The sequence below is a fragment of the Cotesia glomerata genome, linkage group LG2, assembly GCF_020080835.1.
Source record: "Cotesia glomerata isolate CgM1 linkage group LG2, MPM_Cglom_v2.3, whole genome shotgun sequence".
NCBI lineage: Eukaryota > Metazoa > Arthropoda > Insecta > Hymenoptera > Braconidae > Cotesia > Cotesia glomerata.
The window spans coordinates 3,498,535-3,521,124 of NC_058159.1; the positions used below are offsets into that span (position 1 = coordinate 3,498,535).

General features: G+C 25.7%; 4 protein-coding genes across 6 annotated transcripts; 2 read left to right on the top strand and 2 right to left on the bottom strand.

Moving 5' to 3' along the window:
- The first annotated feature begins 110 nt into the window (after positions 1–110).
- LOC123259600 lies at positions 111–1,034 on the top strand. The gene is made up of 4 exons (XM_044720193.1): positions 111–244; positions 308–380; positions 500–623; positions 690–1,034. Exons 1-4 carry the CDS (start codon positions 160–162, stop codon positions 753–755), a joined length of 348 nt encoding a protein of 115 aa, XP_044576128.1. The 5' UTR covers positions 111–159; the 3' UTR covers positions 756–1,034.
- Positions 1,035–2,212: 1,178 nt separating this feature from the next.
- Positions 2,213–6,622, bottom strand: LOC123259314 (recQ-mediated genome instability protein 1-like). Its single transcript, XM_044719678.1, has 8 exons — positions 6,376–6,622; positions 6,123–6,266; positions 5,843–6,046; positions 5,612–5,769; positions 3,743–4,565; positions 2,709–3,041; positions 2,476–2,571; positions 2,213–2,402 (listed from the first exon to the last, which is right to left on the bottom strand). The coding sequence occupies exons 1-8, from the start codon at positions 6,487–6,489 to the stop codon at positions 2,271–2,273; spliced, it is 2,004 nt and encodes a 667-aa protein (XP_044575613.1). The 5' UTR covers positions 6,490–6,622; the 3' UTR covers positions 2,213–2,270.
- A 4,159-nt stretch (positions 6,623–10,781) lies between these two features.
- Positions 10,782–16,871, bottom strand: LOC123258852 (GATA zinc finger domain-containing protein 7-like). Of its 3 annotated transcripts, none has more exons than XM_044719098.1 (6): positions 16,650–16,871; positions 15,481–15,632; positions 15,147–15,393; positions 12,495–13,639; positions 11,070–11,371; positions 10,782–10,878 (listed from the first exon to the last, which is right to left on the bottom strand). In XM_044719098.1, the coding sequence occupies exons 1-6, from the start codon at positions 16,711–16,713 to the stop codon at positions 10,806–10,808; spliced, it is 1,983 nt and encodes a 660-aa protein (XP_044575033.1). In that variant the 5' UTR covers positions 16,714–16,871; the 3' UTR covers positions 10,782–10,805. The 3 variants fall into 3 exon arrangements, with proteins under 3 accessions (XP_044575033.1, XP_044575031.1, XP_044575030.1); XM_044719096.1 differs by having other exon boundaries at positions 12,495–13,642; XM_044719095.1 differs by having other exon boundaries at positions 12,495–13,651.
- A 428-nt stretch (positions 16,872–17,299) lies between these two features.
- Positions 17,300–21,062, top strand: LOC123258853. Its single transcript, XM_044719099.1, has 4 exons — positions 17,300–17,378; positions 18,365–18,594; positions 19,659–19,847; positions 19,919–21,062. Exons 2-4 carry the CDS (start codon positions 18,389–18,391, stop codon positions 20,400–20,402), a joined length of 879 nt encoding a protein of 292 aa, XP_044575034.1. The 5' UTR covers positions 17,300–17,378; positions 18,365–18,388; the 3' UTR covers positions 20,403–21,062.
- Positions 21,063–22,590: the final 1,528 nt, after the last annotated feature.

Genomic DNA, 22,590 nt, shown 5'->3' on the forward strand with positions numbered 1-22,590 from the left:
CGTCTGTTATTTTATTTTTGTAAACTTTCTTTAAGAAAGCATGTTAATTTAACCGTAACAGGAAGTAATATTTAAGATTGACTTTAGATATTATTTTACTTAGTATCAATTGGAAACGATTGTAATATAAGTCTCTTAATAATAACAAAATATTATATTATGAGCCTGAAGTATTTACTGATTTTTATTCTTGGATTTATTGTTTTTACAAGTGCTCAAATTACGCTCCAACGTGATTCACAAAGTAATTTTTTTTATTTAAATTTATTTATAAAATTCATTTGTGTTTTTAATTATTTATTTTTAGATTTAAAGAATTCACGAAGAAGAAATAGCAAAGAACAAGTGAATGATTTTTATGATAATCAAAATTATTTCCAGTGAGTTAATTTTATTGGATTAGTATTTAAAAAAATTATTAAAAATTAGATAATTAAAAAATAATTTTTAATAAATTAAAAAATTTTTTTTTATTTATATTTTTTTATATAAATTATAGAGATATTTTTATGGAGCATTCAAAGCCGCTGGAATTAGAATTTGGGCATGTATTTGAAAATCCAAGTAAATGGGAGCAGAGATTTGAGAAAAATGATATTGAAAATAAAAGATTTCAAGGCAAAGTAAGTTTTTAAAATTGTAATTTGTAATTTTTTTTAACAAAAAAAAATAATATTGATGAATTCTAGGTACGGTGGGGAAATAATGAAGGAAACTACGGTGAACATTATTGGGATCTTAATCATAGAAGATAAATAATTAAAAATTATCATAGAAAAAAATAAGTCCACAGTCACTAATTAATTTTATAATTTATAATATTTAGCTTTGTATCTTCTATTGATATAAAAGAAACCTTTTTTGTATAAAGAAAATGAGTCATGACTAGAATGACGTCATTTTTTACTATTCAGTTTATATAAACTTAATATCAATTCGAGCGTTGCATTGGTATTTTAGTGGTAGAATACTCACCTACAAATATTTCGAGTGACCCAGGTTCGACTCCTGGCCGATGCAAAACTTTATTTTTCTATAAGAATTATAAATTATAATCTTCATTTTTTATGTAACTAATTTTTTATCCAATTTTTCGTCAATAAAATCTAAACTGTTAATTATTTTGTTATAAAAAGATTTAATGTAAAAAACTAAATTCGATTGAAAAAGTAAAAAATTTGAGAGAATGATATTGAAAATAAAAGATTCCAAGGCAAAATAAGTTTTTAAATTTGTAATTTTTTTTAATAAAAAAAAAAAATAAATATTGATGAATTCTAGAAAAAAAATAATTCCAGTCATTAATAAATTTTATAATTAATAAAATTTAGCTTTGTATCTTCTATTGATATAAGAGAAACCTTTTTTGTATAATGAAAATGAGTCATGACTAGAATGACGTCATTTTTTACTATTCAGTTTATATAAACTTAATATCAATTCGAGCGTTGCATTGGTATTTTAGTGGTAGAATACTCACCTACAAATATTTCGAGTGACCCAGGTTCGACTCCTGGCCGATGCAAAACTTTATTTTTCTATAAGAATTATAAATTATAATCTTCATTTTTTATGTAACTAATTTTGTATCCAATTTTTTGTCAATAAAATCTAAACTGTTAATTATTTTGTTGTAAAAAGATTTAATGTAAAAAACTAAATTCGATTGAAAAAGTAAAAAATTTGAGAGAATGATATTGAAAATAAAAGATTCCAAGGCAAAATAAGTTTTTAAATTTGTAATTTTTTTTAATAAAAAAAAAAATAAATATTGATGAATTCTAGAAAAAAAATAATTCCAGTCGATCATTAATAAATTTTATAATTAATAAAATTTAGCTTTGTATCTTCTATTGATATAAGAGAAATTGTGTTTATATAAAGAAAATGACTCATGACTAGAATGACATCATTTTTTGCTATCCAGTTTATATAAACTTAATTTCTAGCTGATTAATTGCATTAGTAGTTTAGTGGTAGAATACTCACCTTCATTAGCAACGAGTGACCCAGGTTCGACTCCTGGCCGATGCAAAAATTTATTTTTCTGTACAAATTAATTATAATTATCATAATCATAATTATAATTATAATAATAAATTATAATCTTCATTTTTTATATTACTTATTTTGTATCAAATTTTTCGTGGATAAAATCCAAACTGTAAATTATTTTATCATAAAAAGAGTTAGCGTAAAAAACTAAGCTCGATTGAAAAAGTAGAAAATTTATTTTGTATAAAAATTAATGACAACAGATAAAAACCAGTTTAAACTTCTTTTCTTTGACCTCCTGTTAAATCAAGCATGGACTCAACAAACAAAACTGGATTATTGGGTAATAATTTACACCTCAATAATGTATGAAGATGACTAAGTTTGAATTCAGCTCCACGTAGCCCCTGATAAAAAATAAAAAATATTCAATTAGCTAAAATTAAATGAAAAAAAAAATTTAGAAAAATACCAACTAACTTGTCTTAATTTATTTGCGACTTCAGGATCAGTCTTTTTTAATTTTTTCATCTGTGAAAATTCAGCGAGATTAAATCCAATCAACCTGTTAAGTATCTGCAAAAAATCTGCGTCATAGATTTATATTCACAAATATAGATATACAAATACATGGAGTGATCATATACTGGTACATGAGCATTTATCGGGGCTTTTACCTTATATAAGAAATAATAAATTTTTAAATATCTTACCGCTGGAGAAAAAGATACACTGATACTTCCAGTATTATCAGAAACAACTCCCTGCAAGTACCAATTGGGATCTCTTCTTTCAAGATTCGCAAGCGATATAATAGTGCCTTTTATTTTTTTGTCGATTTCTCTGGAAACGGGCATCAGTTTTTCAATGTCTTTAATCAAGTCATAGTTATCTATCAACGCAGAGCTCGTTTTACTTTCATCAGATTTAGGTGTCACACTTTTTTTCATAAAGTCTGTTATTTTTTGTACATTCTTCAGATTTCTCTTCGGCGTCTCCTTTCTAATAGTCTTCGGAGGGTTTTTTGACGGCGTAACAAATGGATTCTATAAATAAAAAATAATTAAAAAAAAAAAAAGTGCGTGCGTACAAAGTACACATGTCAGAAGTGAAACTTCTTTGGCAAACTAATTTTTAAATCTCGTTTATATTTATACTAATCTAAAGCTTCAGATTTCCGAGACTTACAGGGAGGAAAAAAGGAAGATATATTAAGAATTTAATGAATTTAATTGTAATTAAAATAATAAGTGTCAAAAATTAATATAATTTATAAATTAAATTTTTTCGATATTTACATTATTCGATGCGATTTCTATTGGTATTGTTGTGACCAAAACACTATGATAACTAAAATATGCAATGTAAGTTCGTGTTTCAACATTATCTAAATATCTTGTAAAAGAATTGCATCTATTGTCGCTCCTGAATTTGTAGTTGGTGTATTGAAATTATTATACATCAATTATTAATGTATTGCCATTTAAAGTTCTAATATCTAACTACTAAACGAATACATCAATCAATAGCGTGTATTTTTTCTCGTTATCTCTTTCTCACTTTCTCAATATGTCTCAATCGCTCTCACCTTCTTCTTCGACAAAAACGTTTTACATTTTTGTGACGCTGATATTATTATTATTGTGTTTCATCCGTAAAAATTTTACCCTCATGCGCGCAAAGAAGTTTCACTTTAAAAATTTTATTCAATATTATTTTAAATTACTAATTTAAAACAATAACTTACAATGACTGTATTATTAGATGGACTAATTTTGTTATCATTTTTCATCGGAGATGAACGACTAACTTCACTGCCAGAAAATGATGGAGTTATTTTTTCAGGTATTTTATTTACAGTTTCATTACTCTGTTTTACTGGTTTGTGACTTGAATCACTTGAGGATTTAAAATTAAAGTTACTCTTAGTACTATTAGTTGGATTATTTCTAACATTACTACCAGTTACATTGTTCTTAGCATTACTAATAGTCACGTTGCTTTTAACACTACTGGAAGCTGTAGCATTACTGAAAATTTTACTACTACTAGCATCCACAACATTATTCAAAGATTCACTTACAACTTTGTCCTCTAGCATGTTAGTAGTTTTTTCATAAGGAAAAGAATCAAATTCAAATTCATCAAACTCTAAATCAGTCGGAAAATCATCTTCAGGAAAAGCTCCAGCTCTGGTATTTTCAGCTTCAATTTTTACTTCTTCTATTTCGACATCCTTGTCACCGCCACCAACAACATTCAAGTTAGCTTCATCAATCATTCCTATCATGTCATCAAAATCATCAGCGAATTCATTTTCAGCTTGTTCGATACTATCAAAGCAAACAGGAAGACTGTCAAGCAGTACACTTTCTCTTCTTTTGGTCCTACTCGTTGTAACGCTCGAGGATTTTGTTTTAGGTGGTTTTATGCTAGTATTGTCATCATATTTCTTTTCAATTTTATCCAGAGCATCCATGTCTATATCCATACCTTCGTCCAATGGTAGTGGTTCATTTTTATCATCAGATTTTTTATCATTATATGGATCTGGATTTTCTTTAAGTCCTCTGTGTTAGAAAAATTAAAAAAAAATAATAATAATAACTAACAATCTTGCAGTCACTATGTGACTGCCGTGACTTGTGAAATATAAATAAATAAAATTTTGCCTTATTAAATAATGACTTTTTTTAAATTGCACTGTACTTTTTTAACTATTGACATTTTTAAAGATATAAGCTCATCCCGATGTAACACTCATCAAGAGCTTTCATTTGAGTACCCACATGCATTTTGATATATTTTTCATATATACATATATACATAAAATATATAAATATATATACATATATACATAAAATATATAAATATATGAAAAATTGATGTAGGTACTCAAATGAAAGGTCTTGATGAATGTAATGTCGGGACGAACTTATATCTTTAAAAATGTCAATAGTTCACGAGATACAAGGTCATTTCTTAATTATTGACGTTTTTAAAGATATAAACTCATCTCGATGTTACACTCATCGAGACCTTTCATTTGAGTACCCACATGGAATTTTTTACATATTTTATATATATGGTATTTGTGAAATATATAAATATATAAAATATATGAAAAATTGATATGGGTACTCAAATGAAAGGTCTCGATGAGTGTAATGTCGGGGTGAGCTTATATCTTTAAAAATATCAATAGTTCACAAGATACAAGGTCATTTCTTAATTATGTTAAATTACACTGTACTTTGTTAACTATTAACGTTTTTAAAGATATAAGCTCATCCCGATATTACACTCATCAAGAGCTTTCATTTAAGTACCCACATGTATTTTGATATATTTTTCATATATACATATATATATATATATATATATGAAAAATTGATGTGGATATTCACATGAAAGGTCTTGATGAGTGTAACATCGGGATGAGCTTATATCTTAAAAATATAAAGCGTGTAAAAATATCAATAGTTCACGAGATACAGGGTTATTTCTTAATTTTCTTAATAATATTAATAATAACAATAATAATAATTTAATTAAAATTATTATTATTATTTTTTTTATTATTGTTATTATAAAGTGCTAAGAATAAAATACTTACAATGCACGCGCTAAAACATTTTCAGTAGCGTTTTTAATCAGCAAACTTTCTATTTCACCGCCAACGTGAGAACAGTTTTTACTTTCTAGCATAATAACCGATCTTCTACAAATAACAGGTCCTTTGATCATAATTTTGTACCCTGGTAGTAAATGATCCTGTTAAAAAATTTACATCTTAATAAATTCTTCATAAACTCTAAAGATAGTTAATAAAATAATAAAAAGCCACCTTCAAGAAAGGTATAGGTTTGTGTTCCATGGCAGTAACTTCTTGCTTGCCGTCAGTGAGATACAGGTACATCATTCTCTTGGTCTTGGGTTCCCATGTCGGATTTTTTTCAGCTTCAGTCACCTCGATATTTTCACTAGAAACGTTCCGTATCTTCTCTACTTGCTTGTATTTAGATGTCGATATATCATATCCTTTTTCAACCTGTCAGTTACAAAAATCATGAAAATTCAGGTGTTCTTTGGTCTAAGCTACTTAGTTTAAATAAAACACACAGTACCTGCAAAATATAAGTACCGGGAAGAGTTGTCACTTTTTGCTGAGCAAGATTTTCAGGTAAACAGCCACGCTGATCATTTATTTCTCTTAAGTCACTTAAAATCCATTGGTCCTTTACGAACTTGACAATTTCTGCTTGGACTGCCTGATCATAAAATTAAAATTTTTATTTTACTTGGAGGTTAGTTAACCTTAAAATTATTTGAAGTAAATTAATCTAATTATTTTTTAATTTTAATTGATAAATTAATTACCTGAGGGTTGACTTCTGTTGTGTAATAACCAACGCAATCTTTTAACCAACAATCATTCATCAAATAATGCTCGGCATGTAATTGTATCTTGACATTTTCATAATTAAAAGGCATTTTTGTTTGTAATTATTATTAAATACTTTTAAAATTTAGACATTTATTTTATTAGATTATTATTTAGGTCCATGAATTTAATTTAACTACTTCATATTATTATCTTTGTTATCAATTACGCTAATGTTTGTAAACACGCACAACATCTCCAATCAAAAAATACGATTATGACCGGCTAAAATTGGCGGTAAAATTTAGTAATTTAAAAAATGATACTATATATTGAAATCAGCTGACAATTTTTAATTTTTAATGACATTAAAGTTAGCAGTCACTAGAGAATTTTTTAATTTTTTTTAGCAAACAATTTGCTCCAAAAAACTATTTTTAAAAAATTGCATTTTTTATTTTTTAAAATTTCTAAATGTCAATTATTTTGCCATAATTTATTTGTTAAAAAAAATTCTAAAAATTATTATATATCTGCTAAATTTATCATCATTAATTTTTATAACAAATCAATTACGAAAAAAACTTCATGAAAGTTAATGTAGCATATATTTAATAATTTTTCTAATAAATAAATTACTGCACAAAAAAAATAAGAAAAAAATTGACATTTAGAAAATTTAAAAAATAAAAAATGCAAAAAAAATAAAAAAAATTTTTTAAAAATAATTTTTTGGAGCAAATTTTTTTGTTAAATAAAATTAAAAAATTGTTAACTTTAATATCATAAAAATTTCATCAAATAATATTTTTTAATTTTCCTATTTGGAATTTTTTTATAAAACTTTTTTCATAATAATTTAATTGTTATAAAATTCTGAAAAAATTTTTAAAGTCTGTCAACTCCAATGTCATAAAATAATACTAAAAATTAGCAGACATGTAACAATTTTTTGATTTAATAAAAATTTGAAGTAAAAAATATTTTTAAAAAATTGCAATTAAAATTTTTTTGTTTTAATTTTTTTTTCCAGTGATATTTTTATTCTAAAAATTTTCAGATGTCAGCTAATTTAATTAAAAACTATAGTATTTTTTTCTATTTTTTATTAATGGCTAAAAATTTTTCTATTGCTTAATTAATGAAATAATTAATTGGGATAGGTCATAATTTAAAATTAAAGGTAAAAAAAATAAAAAGTAAAAAAATTCTGATATAAATTTAAATTTTTATTTAATAATTGTACAATAACAATTAAAAAAAAGTCAATAAAAAAAATAAAACTCATTACAAATAAAACAAAGTATAGAATATTAAAAATAAATTTAAAAAAAATAAAATATCAGTGTATACACTGATTAACAAAAAAAAAGTAACATATTGTACTTCTATGTGACAAAAATTAACAATCAAAAATTGTTATTATTTATTTTATTGTTATTATTAGTATTATATTTAATTATAATAACTTATTATTTAAAGGTAAACATTATTGATATTATGATAAACTGTTTACGTGACACATTTATTTGGATATAATTATTAATTTTTTCTCGTAAGCAATTGGTTTCGATACTGTATTACTCAACGAATTAATTAAACAACTTTTAATTTTCGAATTAAAATTTTTCGTCGCGTATTATAAAAGATATACACAAGAAGAATAAAATATAACATGACATATATATTATTAATAATCGATAAAAATGTTCGATAAAAAAACAGAGAGCATAGTATCAAAAATAAACACACATTATTTTAATAATAATTGATCAACGATAATTATAATAATGAGTAACTAAAATTTTTAATATAATTAAAATATTAGATATCACCATCGTTTAAATAGTATGTACGTGACAAATATATATATCAACATTTTTATTTTAATTGTATTTATTTTTTATTATGTTATTTATTATTTTTTGGTTCTTTATAATTATACACACATAAATTTTTATTTCAATTAATTATTTGATACCGGAATAAATTAACAATTTTTTGTATTTTTTTTAAAAAAGCCTATAGACTTTAAATTAATTATAAAAATAAATTTAGCAGATATTAAATAATTTTTAGAATTTTTTTTTAACATATAAATTATGGCAAAAAAAATAAGAAAAAAAATTGGCATGTAGAAATTTAAAAAAATGAAAAATGCAATTTTTTAAAAATTATTTTTTGGAACAAATTTGTTTGTTAAAAAAAAATAAAAAATTCTCTAATGACTGCTAACTTTACTGCCATAAATAAATTTTAATAAAAAAATGACAGATAAAATTTATAAAAATAAAAACAAATATAAATGCAGTTTGAAAAAAAATTTTTTTTTAGTATCAAACAAAAAATCTGGTGTAAAAATTTAAGCATGTAATAAAATTGATGATTACAATTGATAAATTAATACTGTATTGCATTTGGTATTCGTCGGTACTTAATTAAAAATGATTATTGTATATTATTATTATTATTATATATTATTTAATTTTGTTTATTTATTACAATAAAATAAATATAAATAATATGTTTAATTTAATTAATTAATTTAATAATTTAATTAATTATTAAATTAAACTAATTTAAGTTACGGAAAGACGATTTTATTATTAGATTCACGTTGTGATTGGTAACTTGAGATAACTACTGGCGATAGTTATTATCATTATTATCCATTATAATTACAATCAAAAATGGCTCTTAAATATTTATTTAATAATCAACAACTTAATTCATTTATAATAATTACTTGTTTGTTTTTTTTTAATGGCCTCTAAGTATCGAGAGAAGAATTTAATCCAAGTAATTAAATCAAATAATCGTTAAAATTCTACATCAATAATAATTATAATAATATCTAAATATTAAATATGATTAATAATTATTTATTATCCATAAGTATCTATGATATTCGGTTTGATGGTGATTTTTATATTTTATTATCAGACGATTATTTCATTGTTTCGAATGTTATAATAGTAATTATTATAATCATTATCAATAATTTATATCCGTGATTATTATATTGTAATTAAATATCTAATATATTCACATTCATCGACTTTTTGTGCGCAAAATTTAATACCGAGTTTGATTATTATTATAATCTACTTTTAAATATAATAGTCGCAATCGTAAACACAATTATTCCAATTACCCACTCGGTAATTTAGTTTTCAATTTTATTTTAATATATTTATTTATTTGTAACTAACAAAAAAAAAATTACCTGACGTTTTTTTTTAATATTAATATTTGTCTTTTAAATCCGTCAATTTAGCAGTCAATGAAATGTTCATTTTATTTTATTCATAATTATAAATTATATATCATCATTCTTACCATATATATATATATATTTATATATGTATGTTAGGGTGGCGCAAAAAACCGACTATTTTTTTTTAAGTCTCGAGTGAAAAAATGTTAGTTTTCGATGTTTTAAGACGTCGCTCCAAATTTTTTTTAATTTCAAAAATCGTCAAAAATTGTATTTTTTTTTTTTTCTTGTTACGTCATAATTTTATAGACCAAAAAAAATAAGTTCCTGAAAGTTTCAGTTCAAAATTTAAATTTTAAAAGGTCGCTCATAATTTTTTTTTAATTTATTAGTGCATTACGTTAGATTTTTTGAGCGACCTTTTAATATTCAAATTAAAATTACATGCATTTCTTTTTATTTTATTTAATACAATAATCGATAAAAATACACCACGTGATGTACTAAAAATCAAGCACAATATAGAAAACATAATTTTTTTTTAATTTAATAATTTTACAAATAAAATGTATCATTGTATTTAATTGTTTTTTCTCTGAGTTTTTAATATTTCATAAATTTATCTGAACGCCTCGTTTCTTCGCCAAATTTCTACCATAGCCCCGAAAATTAATTTACAATTACTAAAAGATCTGGTTCAATTTAAAGAACAAAATCAAAAGTTAGGTTCAGCAGCATTAAAAAGTTTTTCTCGACATTTATGACACATTAGTGCTTATTTAATTGGATTAGCATTTTTTGACTCTGAAATTTAAAAAAAATTATGAGCGACCTTTCAAAATTCAAATTTTGAACTAAAACTTTCAGGAATTTATTTTTTTGGTCTATAAAATTATGACGTAACGAGAAAAAAATTAAAAAAAAAAAAAATTAAATTTTTGAAGATTTTTGAAATTTAAAAAAATTTGGAGCGACCTCTTAAAAATTTTTTTTTTCATCTGTTCTTTGGAGAGGACTCTTAAAACATCAAAAACTAACATTTTTTCACTTGAGACTCAAAAAAAAAAAATAGTCGGTTTTTTTGGGCCACTCTAATGTATATATCTCGTTAATACTTACAATACAATAGTCAGATTCACAAAAAACATCGCACTTTAATTTTTAAGAAAAAAAAAATGCTTGTCATTAATTAAGACTTTTTTGTAACTTTTAATCATTATCGGAAGATTCTGTTGAACTTTCTGGCATAGAACTAAACCAATTACCTCGGCCGCCAGCTCCCCTAAAAAATTAATAACGGATCAAGTTTTATTTAAAAAAAAAAAAAAAATAGTTCTGTCTTCTTTACTTTGCTCATTAAATATCAATTAATTAAATCAGCCGTAGAGTATATTGATTTAAAAATCAATCATCAGATATTAGATTTAGTTAACTATTTAATAAAGTTAATTAAAAAAGTGTCTCTAAAATTACCTTGTACGCTGGCGAGTACTCGTTGGCAGTGTCAATGAAGTCCTGTAATACTGAGGTGTAATACTTGCGGCAGTTTCTTCAGGTCTTCTGTGAAGTGTCATAGTTTCATGTGGCGATGTCACTAGTTCATCCTCATTATCCAGATAATAACGCGAACCAGTTGCACTCTTACAATTCTCACACTCACTACGATAGTCGTCAGTGTCATCGTGCAATGTTGGAAGGACTTGTGTGCTACATGTGCACGTTACTGAGTCAAAACTACCGTCTTGTTCAGCGCTATTGCTAAATATTAATGATGGCTGAAACATTTAAAATTTATTATTCAATTTTAATGAAAATAAAAACCAAGCATTTAACCCTCGGAGTACACTGGGTTTGTTTTTAATTAATTTTTTAAAAATTAAGAACTATTTCATTCAGAATAATAATTATTGTATTAAAAAGTGCATTGTTTTACATACTAAAAATGTAATAATCTGAATTCCGATAAAATGCATAATTTCTAAGATATAATTTTTCGAAAGTCAAGTGCACAGAAAGAACAAGATGACAGTGGATACCATCCCAGATTATACTCAGTGATTTCTGTTGTGAAAAAAAATTTCAGATAGTATTTAAAAAAATATTAGATTGTCCTAATATTTAAAATATATAATAGATATGATAATGCTGTGTGCAGACGCTAGAAAAAAAAAATACCGGAAATATCGCAGGGTATAATCCAAGATTCTATTGAGTATAATCCAAACTAGCAACCTTGCAGTCACTATGTAAAATTTCGCTTTATTAAATAATGAATTTTGTTAAATTGCACTGTACTTTCTTAACTATTGACGTTTTTAAAGATATAAGCTCATCCCGATGTTACACATCAAGAGCTTTCATTTGAATACCCACATGCATTTTGATATATTTTTCATATATACATATATATATAATATATATAAATATACAAAATATATAAAAAATTGATGTGGGTACTCAAATAAAAGGTCTCGATGAGTGTAATATCGGGGTGAGCTTATATCTTCAAAAATATCATTAGTTGACAAGATAGCAATGTCAGTCCGTAATTATTGATATTTTTAAAGATATAAGCTCATCCCGATGTTCCACTTATCAAGAGCTTTCATTTGAGTACCCACATGCATTTTTATATATTTTTAATATATATAATATATATATATATATATATATATATATATATATATATATATATAGCATATATATATATATATATATATATATATATATATATATATCAAAATGCATGTGGGTACTCAAATAAAAGGTCTTGATGAGAGTAACATCGGGATGAGCTTATATCTTTAATAATGTCAATAGTTCACGAGAACTAAAGTTCTGTTTAGAAGTGTGTACTCCGATAGTTAATTAAAAAAAAAAAAAAAAAAAAAAACTTACCGCCTTGTCACGAACAGGCGTAGTAAAATTATTTTTAATCTCCGACGAAGAAGGTTGCGGATCAACAGCGAGTCGTTGCTGATTATCACCACGTATTTCTATATGTCCACTATTTGTCAACGGTAAATTATTATCATTACCATTGATACTGATACTGGTACCGGTACTAGTACTAGTACTAGCACTAGCACTAGCACCAGCACTAGCACTGGCATTAGCAGTAATTAACGAAGACATACTAAGTCTAGGAATATGTTCCGTCGATTTGGCATTTTTTGTGGAAGCATTTACGAGCGGCAGTACACCCGGTTGCTGATGGCTAACAAAATCCCGTCTTAATTTAGCGTTAGTACTAGTCGTTAACGTTCGCGGAATAGTACGATGCGTTGATATAGTATTTGGATTTGGCACTGTTGCTGAAATAGTGAACGCACTGCCTTGTCGAGGTAACGCCGTGTGACGTAACGACTCTCGGTAGCTCTGGAGATGCGTTTGCTCATTACCATGATTACCATGATTATGGTTATGATTATGAGCATTGTGATTGCTGTGTGTACTGTGAGTACCACTGGAATGTTCTGGAGAACGTTGCTGATTGGTCATAGAAACTGGCACCGGTACTGGTACCGTGTTCTCGTAAATATTAGTTTCGACACTAAAATTAGTAACCGCTCCACCGCTGTAGTACCCAGCAGAAATATTTTCTTCTGTCGGTGGAAGCAATTGCTGGTGACACGGATGAGGCTGACTGGAATTAATCTGTCTGGTGTTTACCGAAGACGATGGACTCGTCGCGCTGTACGCTGCGGGAGGTGGAGCAGTCGCTGGTAAATTTGCAGTAGGAATCGCTGCTGACATTGAATGGTGTTGAGTCGTCAGATACGAGTTTGGAAGATTTAAACTTGACAACGCGTTGGGATTCATCGTCAGCAGAGCTTGCTCTGCTCTTGCTGCTGCTACAGCTTCCTCGTAGGGTGGTGGAGCTTCTCCGCGAGGAAAATAGTTCCCTGGAGGCTTCCACAAAGAGTATCCTCCTCCACAAGCCATCTCGTCCATTTGCATTCCATGGGGAAGACCTCCGCGTTCTAAGTAACCCATACTTCCAAGGCTACGCTGCTCTTCTGTTAGCTCTCGGTTCTGTCTGCCTGCTATGCAAACTTATTTATTGACAAAAATACATCATTAACTTGTTAGTAATTACTTAATGTTAAATGGAAATTAAATAAGCCGACATTTAAAAATTATTATAATTTTTTTTATTGAAAAAATTATTACAAAAAAAATTAAAAGAAAAAATTTTACATGTCCAAAATTTGAAAAATTATACGTGCAATTTTTTTACTCGTAATTTAATTGATTAAATAAATTAAAAATTTTTGAACGTCAGCTAATTTTAGTATTATTAATGAAAATTAAGTTAACCGACATCTAAAAATTTTCAGAATTTTTTTTTATTGAAAAAATTATTACAAAAAAATTGAAAAAAAAAATTTTGTTTGTAAAAAACTTTAATTGCAATTTTTAAAAAATATGTTTTTGTTCTAATTTAATTAATGGAAAAAAATTAAGAAATTAAAAATATCGTCTAACTTTAAGTATTGTAAATTAAATTAGCTGACATCTAAAAATTTTTTTTATTGAAAAAATTGTTACAAAAAAAATTAAAAGAAAAAAATTTCACATCTCGAAAATTTGAAAAATTATACGTGCAATTTTTTTAAAGTTTTTTTTTTTACTCGTAATTTAATTGATTAAATAAATTTAAAAATTTTTGAACGTCGGCTAATTTTAGTATTATTAAGGGGGGAATGTAGAGGGCCGTTTTCATGCTGAATTTCATTAATTTTTTTAAGACATAAAAAATTAATATTATTTATTGAAACTATCAGGTTATTTTATGCATATATTTATGAGTATTTTTTTCGTATTAAACAACAATATAACTTAACAAATAGCGGAGATATCAGCTGATACACATCGTAGGTTGTCATCCTGCAAGCCACAATTTTTATCTGAAATCACTCGGCACAGAAAAATAACTTTTTTTCTATGTGTATCTTCTATATGAACCTCAATTCCAAAGAAAAAGTAAAAATTTGCATTTTTTAGAGGGCTGTGAAATTAAGTCGTGATTTTTTACCATTTTTTCATACATTGTATATTAAAAAAAAAATAGTTTAAATAAAAATATCGCTTATGATGGAGGTTCATATTCATCGTAATTGTATAAAGAAAAGTAATTTCTCTGTGTTATTAATTTCAGATGAAAATTGTGGCTTCCATAGTGCACACCAACTGCTAAGTCGGAAGACAACCTACGATGTGTATCAGCTGATATCTCCGCTACTTTTTAAGTTATATTGTCGAAAAATATGGAAAAATATAAATATATGTATAAAATAACCTGATAGTTTCAATAAATAACATTTATTTTCATGCCTTAAAAAAATTAATAAAAAATCAGCATGAAAACGTCTTTCTACACGTATTTCCCCCCTTAATTAATTATTAAATTTTATTTTGGTGTTGTTGACCCGTATGAGAAATAACTTTCAAAAAGTATACATCCAGAATTGATAATTACGTTTCATACAAGCCCTCAAGCACAAGTTAGCGATAAAGAAAAATTCTTGCAATCTTTTATAAACTCACCTCGTATTTTTCTCTGTCGCAATCGATGGATAAGAAAAAAGAGAAGACTCAGCGAAAGAATAGCCGTGATGCAGCTAGCAACTAGCCTTAAACCCAGATCATAACTGGCACTCGAGTCACCATTATTACCCTCTATTCCATCCGTCTTGTCATTCGTCACCGAGGACAAAGTGTCATCCAAGCAGATAAACTCGCAGCAAGGTGTTCCAATTCTGAATGACTTACAATCTTGCTTTGGTATCGATTTCTGTTTGACATAATATTCATGTTACACATGTATCGTTTACCTTTCAGCTCAATCGTTTTATTTACGTTTGGTTATTTAATTAAATACCTGCGATAGCCGACAAATTACAGCTTTGCACCACTTGGGGTTCCCATTATCGCATACACAAAGTGTACAAGGCTCTGGAATGTAATAAAACCCGCTATCGTATGTCTGGCCCTGCAGATCCTTACAGACTCCGCCTCCTCCTTCGACTTCATCTGAAATTTAGTTGTTAAATGTTTGCTGTCAATATTATTAAATAGGAATTAATGTAACAGACGTGTGATGAAGTTTTTTTTTTTAGTAATTTAAAATAAAAAAAAAAACACGTTTTGAAAATTTTTCAAATGTTAATCACATTAAAGTTAGCAGTCAATTTACAATTTTTTAATTTTTTTTAATAAATAAATTTGCTCCAAAAAACTATTTCTAAAAAATTGTATTTTTTATTTTTTTAATTTTCTAAATGTTAATTTTTTCTTCTCATTTTCTTTGAAATAATTTATTTATTAAAAAAATTATTAAATATCTGCTAAATTAATTTTAATAAAGTTAGCAGTTACTTGATCATTTTTCAATTTTATTCAACAAAAAAATTTTTTTTTGAAAAATTATTTTAAAAAAATTGCATTTTTAATTTTTTTTTTAATTTCAACGTCAATTTTTTTTTCATAATTTATTTTTTACAAAAATTCTTAAAATTATCAAATATCTGGTAAAGTAATTTTCAACGAATGTTATTTATTTATGACATTAAATTTATTTATCACTTGACAATTTTTTTAATAATTTTCTTTGACAAATAAATTATAGTAAAAGAAAATTAATAAAAAAAAAATGGACTTGTAGAAATTTTAATAAATTAAAAATGCAATTTTTTAAAAATAATTTTTTAAAACAAATTTTTTTGTTAAAGAAATTTAAAAAATTGTCAAGTGACAACTAAATTAAATGATGACATTAAAGTGAGCAGTCATTAAAGAATTTTTTAATTTTTTTTTAACAAACAAATTTATTCCAAAAAATAATTTTTAAAATTTCTACATGTCAATTTTTTTTGCCATAATTTATTTGTTAAAAAAAGTCCTAAAATTATTAAATATCTGCTGAATTAATTTTCATAATTAAATGTCATTATTTAAAAAAAAAAAAATTAAACCTGTCAATAATTAAAAAAAAAAATTAATACTGTCAAACGTCTGATACTTGATCATAATATTTATAATAATATTTACCATGAAGATGTAAAATAAGTATAAATAAAGCGTAACCCAAAAGGTTACCACCTTTAAATCTCATTCTCACGTTGTTATCTCATGATAATCATGAACTTTCATCAAAATATCACCCTCTCGGCAATAACTTTATTAATATCCTTAGTTTGCGAAGCAAATTCTTATGTCATTCTGGCAATAATACTGAAATCTCTGTGGATTATTCCAAGTTAACTGGAAGGTCATCAGAATTCAGACAGAGAATCTGGATCTGGAGCTTGTACACTTGATTAACATTCACTGTTCACGTTCACATATCAATTCACACTTTTCGTAGCAGCATCAAAAACGCATTAACTTCTCATCTCAATCACAATGTAATTTGTAATAGCTCCCGCTCCATTGATACTGTGGATTGTGGATGAAGAAAAAAATCACAGCAATTGTTGTAATTATTTTCAGTCGAGTTAATTATTTTTTCGCATTAATTTCTTGTAACAGTAGAACAATAATAAGTGTTTGAGAATAATAATAATCGATTTATAACGCGGATAAATATATGTGTTTTAGTCTATACTAGCTGAGTGCTAGCCACCAGCAGATTATAATAGAACCAGCACAGCCCTACTTCTCTTCCTTCCATTCTGTATCCTACTTACGTGTGTGTTACACTGCGTGTGTGTATATATGTGTCCCAGTCTTGTTTACACAAGCTCATCATACAGTACTCGCATCATATTTTGCAAGTGTGTAAGTGTCTGACGTCATGAACCAATAACCAATAGTTAGTTTTTTGTTGCGTCGATAGATGGCGCACCTGTGTTTTTTAATTTGAAAAATTCCCGCTTTTTTTCAATAAAAAACAAAAAAGAAAAATTCCCGCTTGTTAGATAACACTAAAGTTAGCCGACATTTTTAATTTTTTGATTTTTTTTCTTTTATTAAATTAAAAGTAAAAAATATTTTTGAAAAATTGCACTTGTAGATTTTTAAGTTTTTTACAAATGAATTTTTTTTTTATTTTTTAGTAATAATTTTTTCAATAAAAAAAAAATTATAAATATTTTTAGATGTCGGCTAACTTAATTTTCATGCTTATTGGTTATTTTTTTTTTTTAGTAACTGAAATTGAAAAAAAAATTTAATATTAGTTTATGATACTGAAGTTAGCTGACAGCTGTCAATTTTTTTTAATTTTATAACCAATCAATTACAATAAAAAAATATAAAAATTAATTTTAGCAAATATTTGATAATTTTAAGAATTTTTTTAACAAATAAATTATGGCAAAAAAAGTAAAAAAAAAAATTGACGTCGAAATTTAAAAAAATAAAGAATGTAATTTTTTAAAAATAATTTTTTGGAAAAAATCTATTTGTTAAAAAAATTAAAAAATGGTTAATGATTGCTAACTTTAATGTCAAAAAAATTGCTTCTAATAAATTTTTTTAATTTTTACATGTGGAATTTTTTTATTTAATTTATTTTATTGTTTCATTGTTTTAAAATTCTAAAAAAATTTCTAATGTCTGTCAACTTCAGTGTCATTGGTTCAGATTTAAAAAAATTTTTTTAGTAAATTATATTTTAAAATATTGAATATAAAAAGTGAAATGATTAATTGAAAGAAAAATTGTCACTATTTAAAAATTTGACAGGTTCTAAAAAAATAATATTTAATAATTTTAACCTACTTATCAAAAAATTAATGATTAATGATTAATATTTACTTTAGGTTAGATGAAAATTAACAAGTACAATGGATAATGACAGTGATGGAGAGTCACCAGAAATAAAGCAAACATTATTGGAAGAAGAAATACAAAAAGGAATAATCGATGAAAAATCTAATAATAAAGTATCAAAATTAGCCTCTGCCCCAAGAGTTAAAAATAGAGCTAGGAAATCCATACCCCGTGAATGTTTAGACAAAGAAGACTGGATTAATTTATTAGCAACTCCACGGTATAATATTATCAATTATTTATGATATTAAAGTTAGCAGTAACTTAACCATTTTCTAATTTCTTTTAACAAATTGATTTTTTCCTAAAAATTATTTTAAAAAATTGCATTTTTAATTTTTTAAAATTTCTACATGTCAATTTTTTTTTCTAATTTTTTCTGCCGTAATTTAATTGTTAAAAAAATTATTAAATATCTTATAAATGAATTTTCATCAATTATTTGACATTAAAGTTACCAGTTGGTTGGATATTTTTAAATTTTATTTAAAAAACAAATTTGTTCCTAAAAATTATTTAAAAAAAATTGCATTTTTAATTTTTTAAAATTTCTACATGTCAATTTTTTTTTCCAATTTTTTCTGCCGTAATTTAATTGTTAAAAAAATTATTAAATATCTTATAAATGAATTTTCATCAATTATTTAACATTAAAGTTACCAGTTGGTTGAATATTTTTGAATTTTATTTAACAAACAAATTTGTTCCTAAAAATTATTAAAAAAAAATTGCATTTTTAATTTTTTAAAATTTCTACATGTCAATTTTTTTTTCTAATTTTTTCTGCCGTAATTTATTTGTTAAAAAATTATCAAATATATTATAAATGAATTTTCATCAATTATTTGACATTAAAGTTACCAGTTGGTTGGATATTTTTAAATTTTATTTAAAAAACAAATTTGTTCCTAAAAATTATTTAAAAAAAATTGCATTTTTAATTTTTTAAAATTTCTACATGTCAATTTTTTTTTCCAATTTTTTCTGCCGTAATTTAATTGTTAAAAAAATTATTAAATATCTTATAAATGAATTTTCATCAATTATTTAACATTAAAGTTACCAGTTGGTTGAATATTTTTGAATTTTATTTAACAAACAAATTTGTTCCTAAAAATTATTAAAAAAAAATTGCATTTTTAATTTTTTAAAATTTCTACATGTCAATTTTTTTTTCTAATTTTTTCTGCCGTAATTTATTTGTTAAAAAAATTATCAAATATCTAGTAAATTAATTTTCATCAATTATTTCGAATGACTGACAAATAAAAATATTTTTTTCAGTCGCATACGTACTCCACCACAAACTAAAAGTGATAAAAACAAACGAGTGACATTAATACGCGATAAATTATCAGAACCTCCTCGTCATCGCATTGTCTCAACTTTACGAGATCGTAAAAATATTTTGCCAGCACCGCTGATAGATCGCTTAATTAATATATTGGAGTTTGAGGACTCTCTAAGCCCAGAGTATTTTATTAATTTTAAATCAAACATAATATTTATTTATTACATCAACTGACTTGTTGACTAACTTTCAGACAAGCGGAAGAGTTATTCTTCGACACAAAGAAGAAGAAAAAAACGAAATTAAAAACAATTATATGCCGTGGTAAAGCGATAAAAGCATCACCAGAAACTGATGAATTTAATAGAGATGCAGTGCTGTGTCAATATAAATTAGCGGAAGCATTAGTACGCAGCATTCTCGCTTGGGAATGTCCATTACCCCGTGAAGAATTCAAAGATATAGCGGAAGTAATATTGAAGCGGTTAACTGGCGTTATTATTAACGGGTCACACTCGGCCTTGGACGAGGACGAGAAAGTGTATCAGCAAATGCGTATTATCTCTGACATAGTGGCTTGCTGGGTCTCTGGCATTCTCATTGAAGTCGCTCAGAATAATGAACAGCTGCTGAGGGAAGAGTGCGAAGAAAGGAAAAAGGCCGCTGAAGATGATGTGTACGATGACGACAGCGATGATGTTATTGATGAATATTCAACCGACTCTAATCTGCTCTAAGCTCTATCTATACTCATTCCACAATATAATACCAATTTATTTTATTATTTTATTTACTAGTCTATTAGTATTACTACCGGTCATTATTTATGATCTTGTTTTATGTAGTGAAAGTTGCCAGGTAGCAAGCGGTAGATGCTATCATTTCTCTCGCATTTTTTCTATTAATTTTAATTATTGAGTTTATTAATTTTGTTGGTGTTGCGGTATCTATTCTGCTTTCTAGTCGATTAAGATTCATTAATTTTTATTTTTATTTTATTTAATGCTACGTTATATTATGCACATTTCAAATCTTCAGTTTTACAATATTCATTATCATTTTAAACTGAAGGTTTGACAGTTCCGCGGCGCGACGGTATCCACGCTCTCATTTCCTCATTATAGAGGTATATTTCATATTATAACGAAACAAATATAAAAACCCGTATAGTAAGTACCGGAATATCTGGTTTCATGTCATGGAGAAAGCGACAATCATTTTATTTTTTTTTATTCTTCACTACTCCTACTGCCGGAAGATATTGATATTCCATGATATACAGAATGTTTATCATCATCATCATTAATTATTATAAATCTTATCTTAACGGGTCATATATAAAATCAAAGAAATTTTTAAACGAAATGAAAAGTCAGGAATAATACGCAGAAAAAAAGGTTCACTTGAGCCAATAATAATATTTTTCTTTCTAATTATTTTCTTAAGCGAAAAAAAAAAATTTTTTTTGAGGAGAAATTTAATTTTTTTTTTTTTTGACAAGAAATTTCACTCATTCACTGAGAAAAAAAAATTTTTGTCCAGAAAAAAATTTCTTGGCTCAAGAATCGTTTAAAATAAATTCTGGTTTTTTGTCAAAAAAATATCAATATCTATCATAATAATAAAATATTGGCATTAATTTTCATAGATTAGCAAACGAAAAGGTTCACTTGAATTAATCAAAAAATAATTCGATTAATTCGATCAATTCTTGAGACAAGAAAATATATTCTTGAAAATTATCAAGAATATATATATTTTTGTGACAAGGAAATTTTCTCGAGAGTAGTATTTTTTTTTCTCAGTGTTCCAACAATAGTATATTACACATCTAGGGCAGTAAAATAAGAAATGTCTCAGATCACATGTTATTGTTGTCCGAAGCGAAGCCGAGGTCAATAAACATGTGATCTGAGGCTTTCTTATTTACTGCCCGTGGTGTGTATACTATTTTTCTCCTCGACAGAGGCGGAAAGCGGCATTTTTGTTTAGCGCAGCAGGACGAAAGTTGACGCTTTCCGCCCGGAGGTGAAAAAAATTAATCCTTTTGCTCAATATAATATACAAAAAAAAAGGTTCACTTGAGCTAAGAAAATATTTTTCTTTCTAATTATTTTCTTGAGCTAAAAAAATTTTTTTTTTTACAAGAAATTTCACTTATTCCAACAAAATTAATTCTCTTGCTTTCAGAAATACGTATCTTGAGCCAACTAGAATAAATTTATAAATTACCAAAAAAATAATTTTTTTAAAAATGAATGAGGAAAGACAATTGGATTATCAATAGACGTACTAGTACACAGAAAAAAAGGTTCACTTGAGCCAAGAAAATATTTTTCTTCCTAATTATTTTCTTGAGCAAAAAAAATTTTTTTTGACAAGAAATTTCACTTATTTCAACAAAATTAATTCTCTTGCTTTAAGAAATACGTATCTTGATCCAAGGAAATTTATTTAAGTCAAGAAAATCTTGTTGTTTTGAGAAAATTCAGCCTCTTGCTCCAAAAAATTTAGTTCTTTATAGAAGTAAATTTTCATAAATATTTTTATTGATTAACATGTCAAATGGGAAGATCAAATAATATTTCATCATTTTTTTTTTATTAAATATGTATAATTGCACGCTAAAATAATATAAAATGGATATCAAATATTCAAGAGAAAAATTTTCTCAGGGTGAGAAAATTTTTTTCTCAGCTGAAGTAAGTGGCACTGCTTCTAAAGTATCTAAAAATCTTGATCAAATATAAAAATTTATTGTATGAAGTATTTATGATAATTTGAATTAAGAAAAAATTACTTCCACCAAGAATAGAATTTCAAGAAAAACGTATCTTGATCCAAGGAAATTTATTTAACTCAAGAAAATCTTGTTGTTTTGAGAAAATTCAGTCTCTTGCTCCAAAAAATTTAGTTCTTGATAGA

Bases quoted from the DNA above. Each gene is read 5' to 3' on its own strand.
- LOC123259600 (XM_044720193.1), top strand. From the start codon at position 160: ATGAGCCTGAAGTATTTACTGATTTTTATTCTTGGATTTATTGTTTTT. The intron at 381-499 runs GTGAGTTAATTT...TATAAATTATAG, and splicing joins GATAATCAAAATTATTTCCA to AGATATTTTTATGGAGCATT. The intron at 624-689 runs GTAAGTTTTTAA...GATGAATTCTAG, and splicing joins ATAAAAGATTTCAAGGCAAA to GTACGGTGGGGAAATAATGA.
- LOC123258852 (XM_044719095.1), bottom strand. From the start codon at position 16,713: ATGAGATTTAAAGGTGGTAACCTTTTGGGTTACGCTTTATTTATACTT. The intron at 13,652-15,146 runs GTGAGTTTATAA...TCAATAAATAAG, and splicing joins GCGACAGAGAAAAATACGAG to TTTGCATAGCAGGCAGACAG. The intron at 10,879-11,069 runs GTAATTTTAGAG...TTAATTTTTTAG, and splicing joins AGTACTCGCCAGCGTACAAG to GGGAGCTGGCGGCCGAGGTA.
- LOC123258853 (XM_044719099.1), top strand. From the start codon at position 18,389: ATGGATAATGACAGTGATGGAGAGTCACCAGAAATAAAGCAAACATTA. The intron at 18,595-19,658 runs GTATAATATTAT...TATTTTTTTCAG, and splicing joins AATTTATTAGCAACTCCACG to TCGCATACGTACTCCACCAC. The intron at 19,848-19,918 runs GTATTTTATTAA...ACTAACTTTCAG, and splicing joins GAGGACTCTCTAAGCCCAGA to ACAAGCGGAAGAGTTATTCT.
- LOC123259314 (XM_044719678.1), bottom strand. From the start codon at position 6,489: ATGCCTTTTAATTATGAAAATGTCAAGATACAATTACATGCCGAGCAT. The intron at 6,047-6,122 runs GTACTGTGTGTT...TGTAACTGACAG, and splicing joins CCGGTACTTATATTTTGCAG to GTTGAAAAAGGATATGATAT. The intron at 2,572-2,708 runs GTAAGATATTTA...GATTTTTTGCAG, and splicing joins GTGTATCTTTTTCTCCAGCG to ATACTTAACAGGTTGATTGG.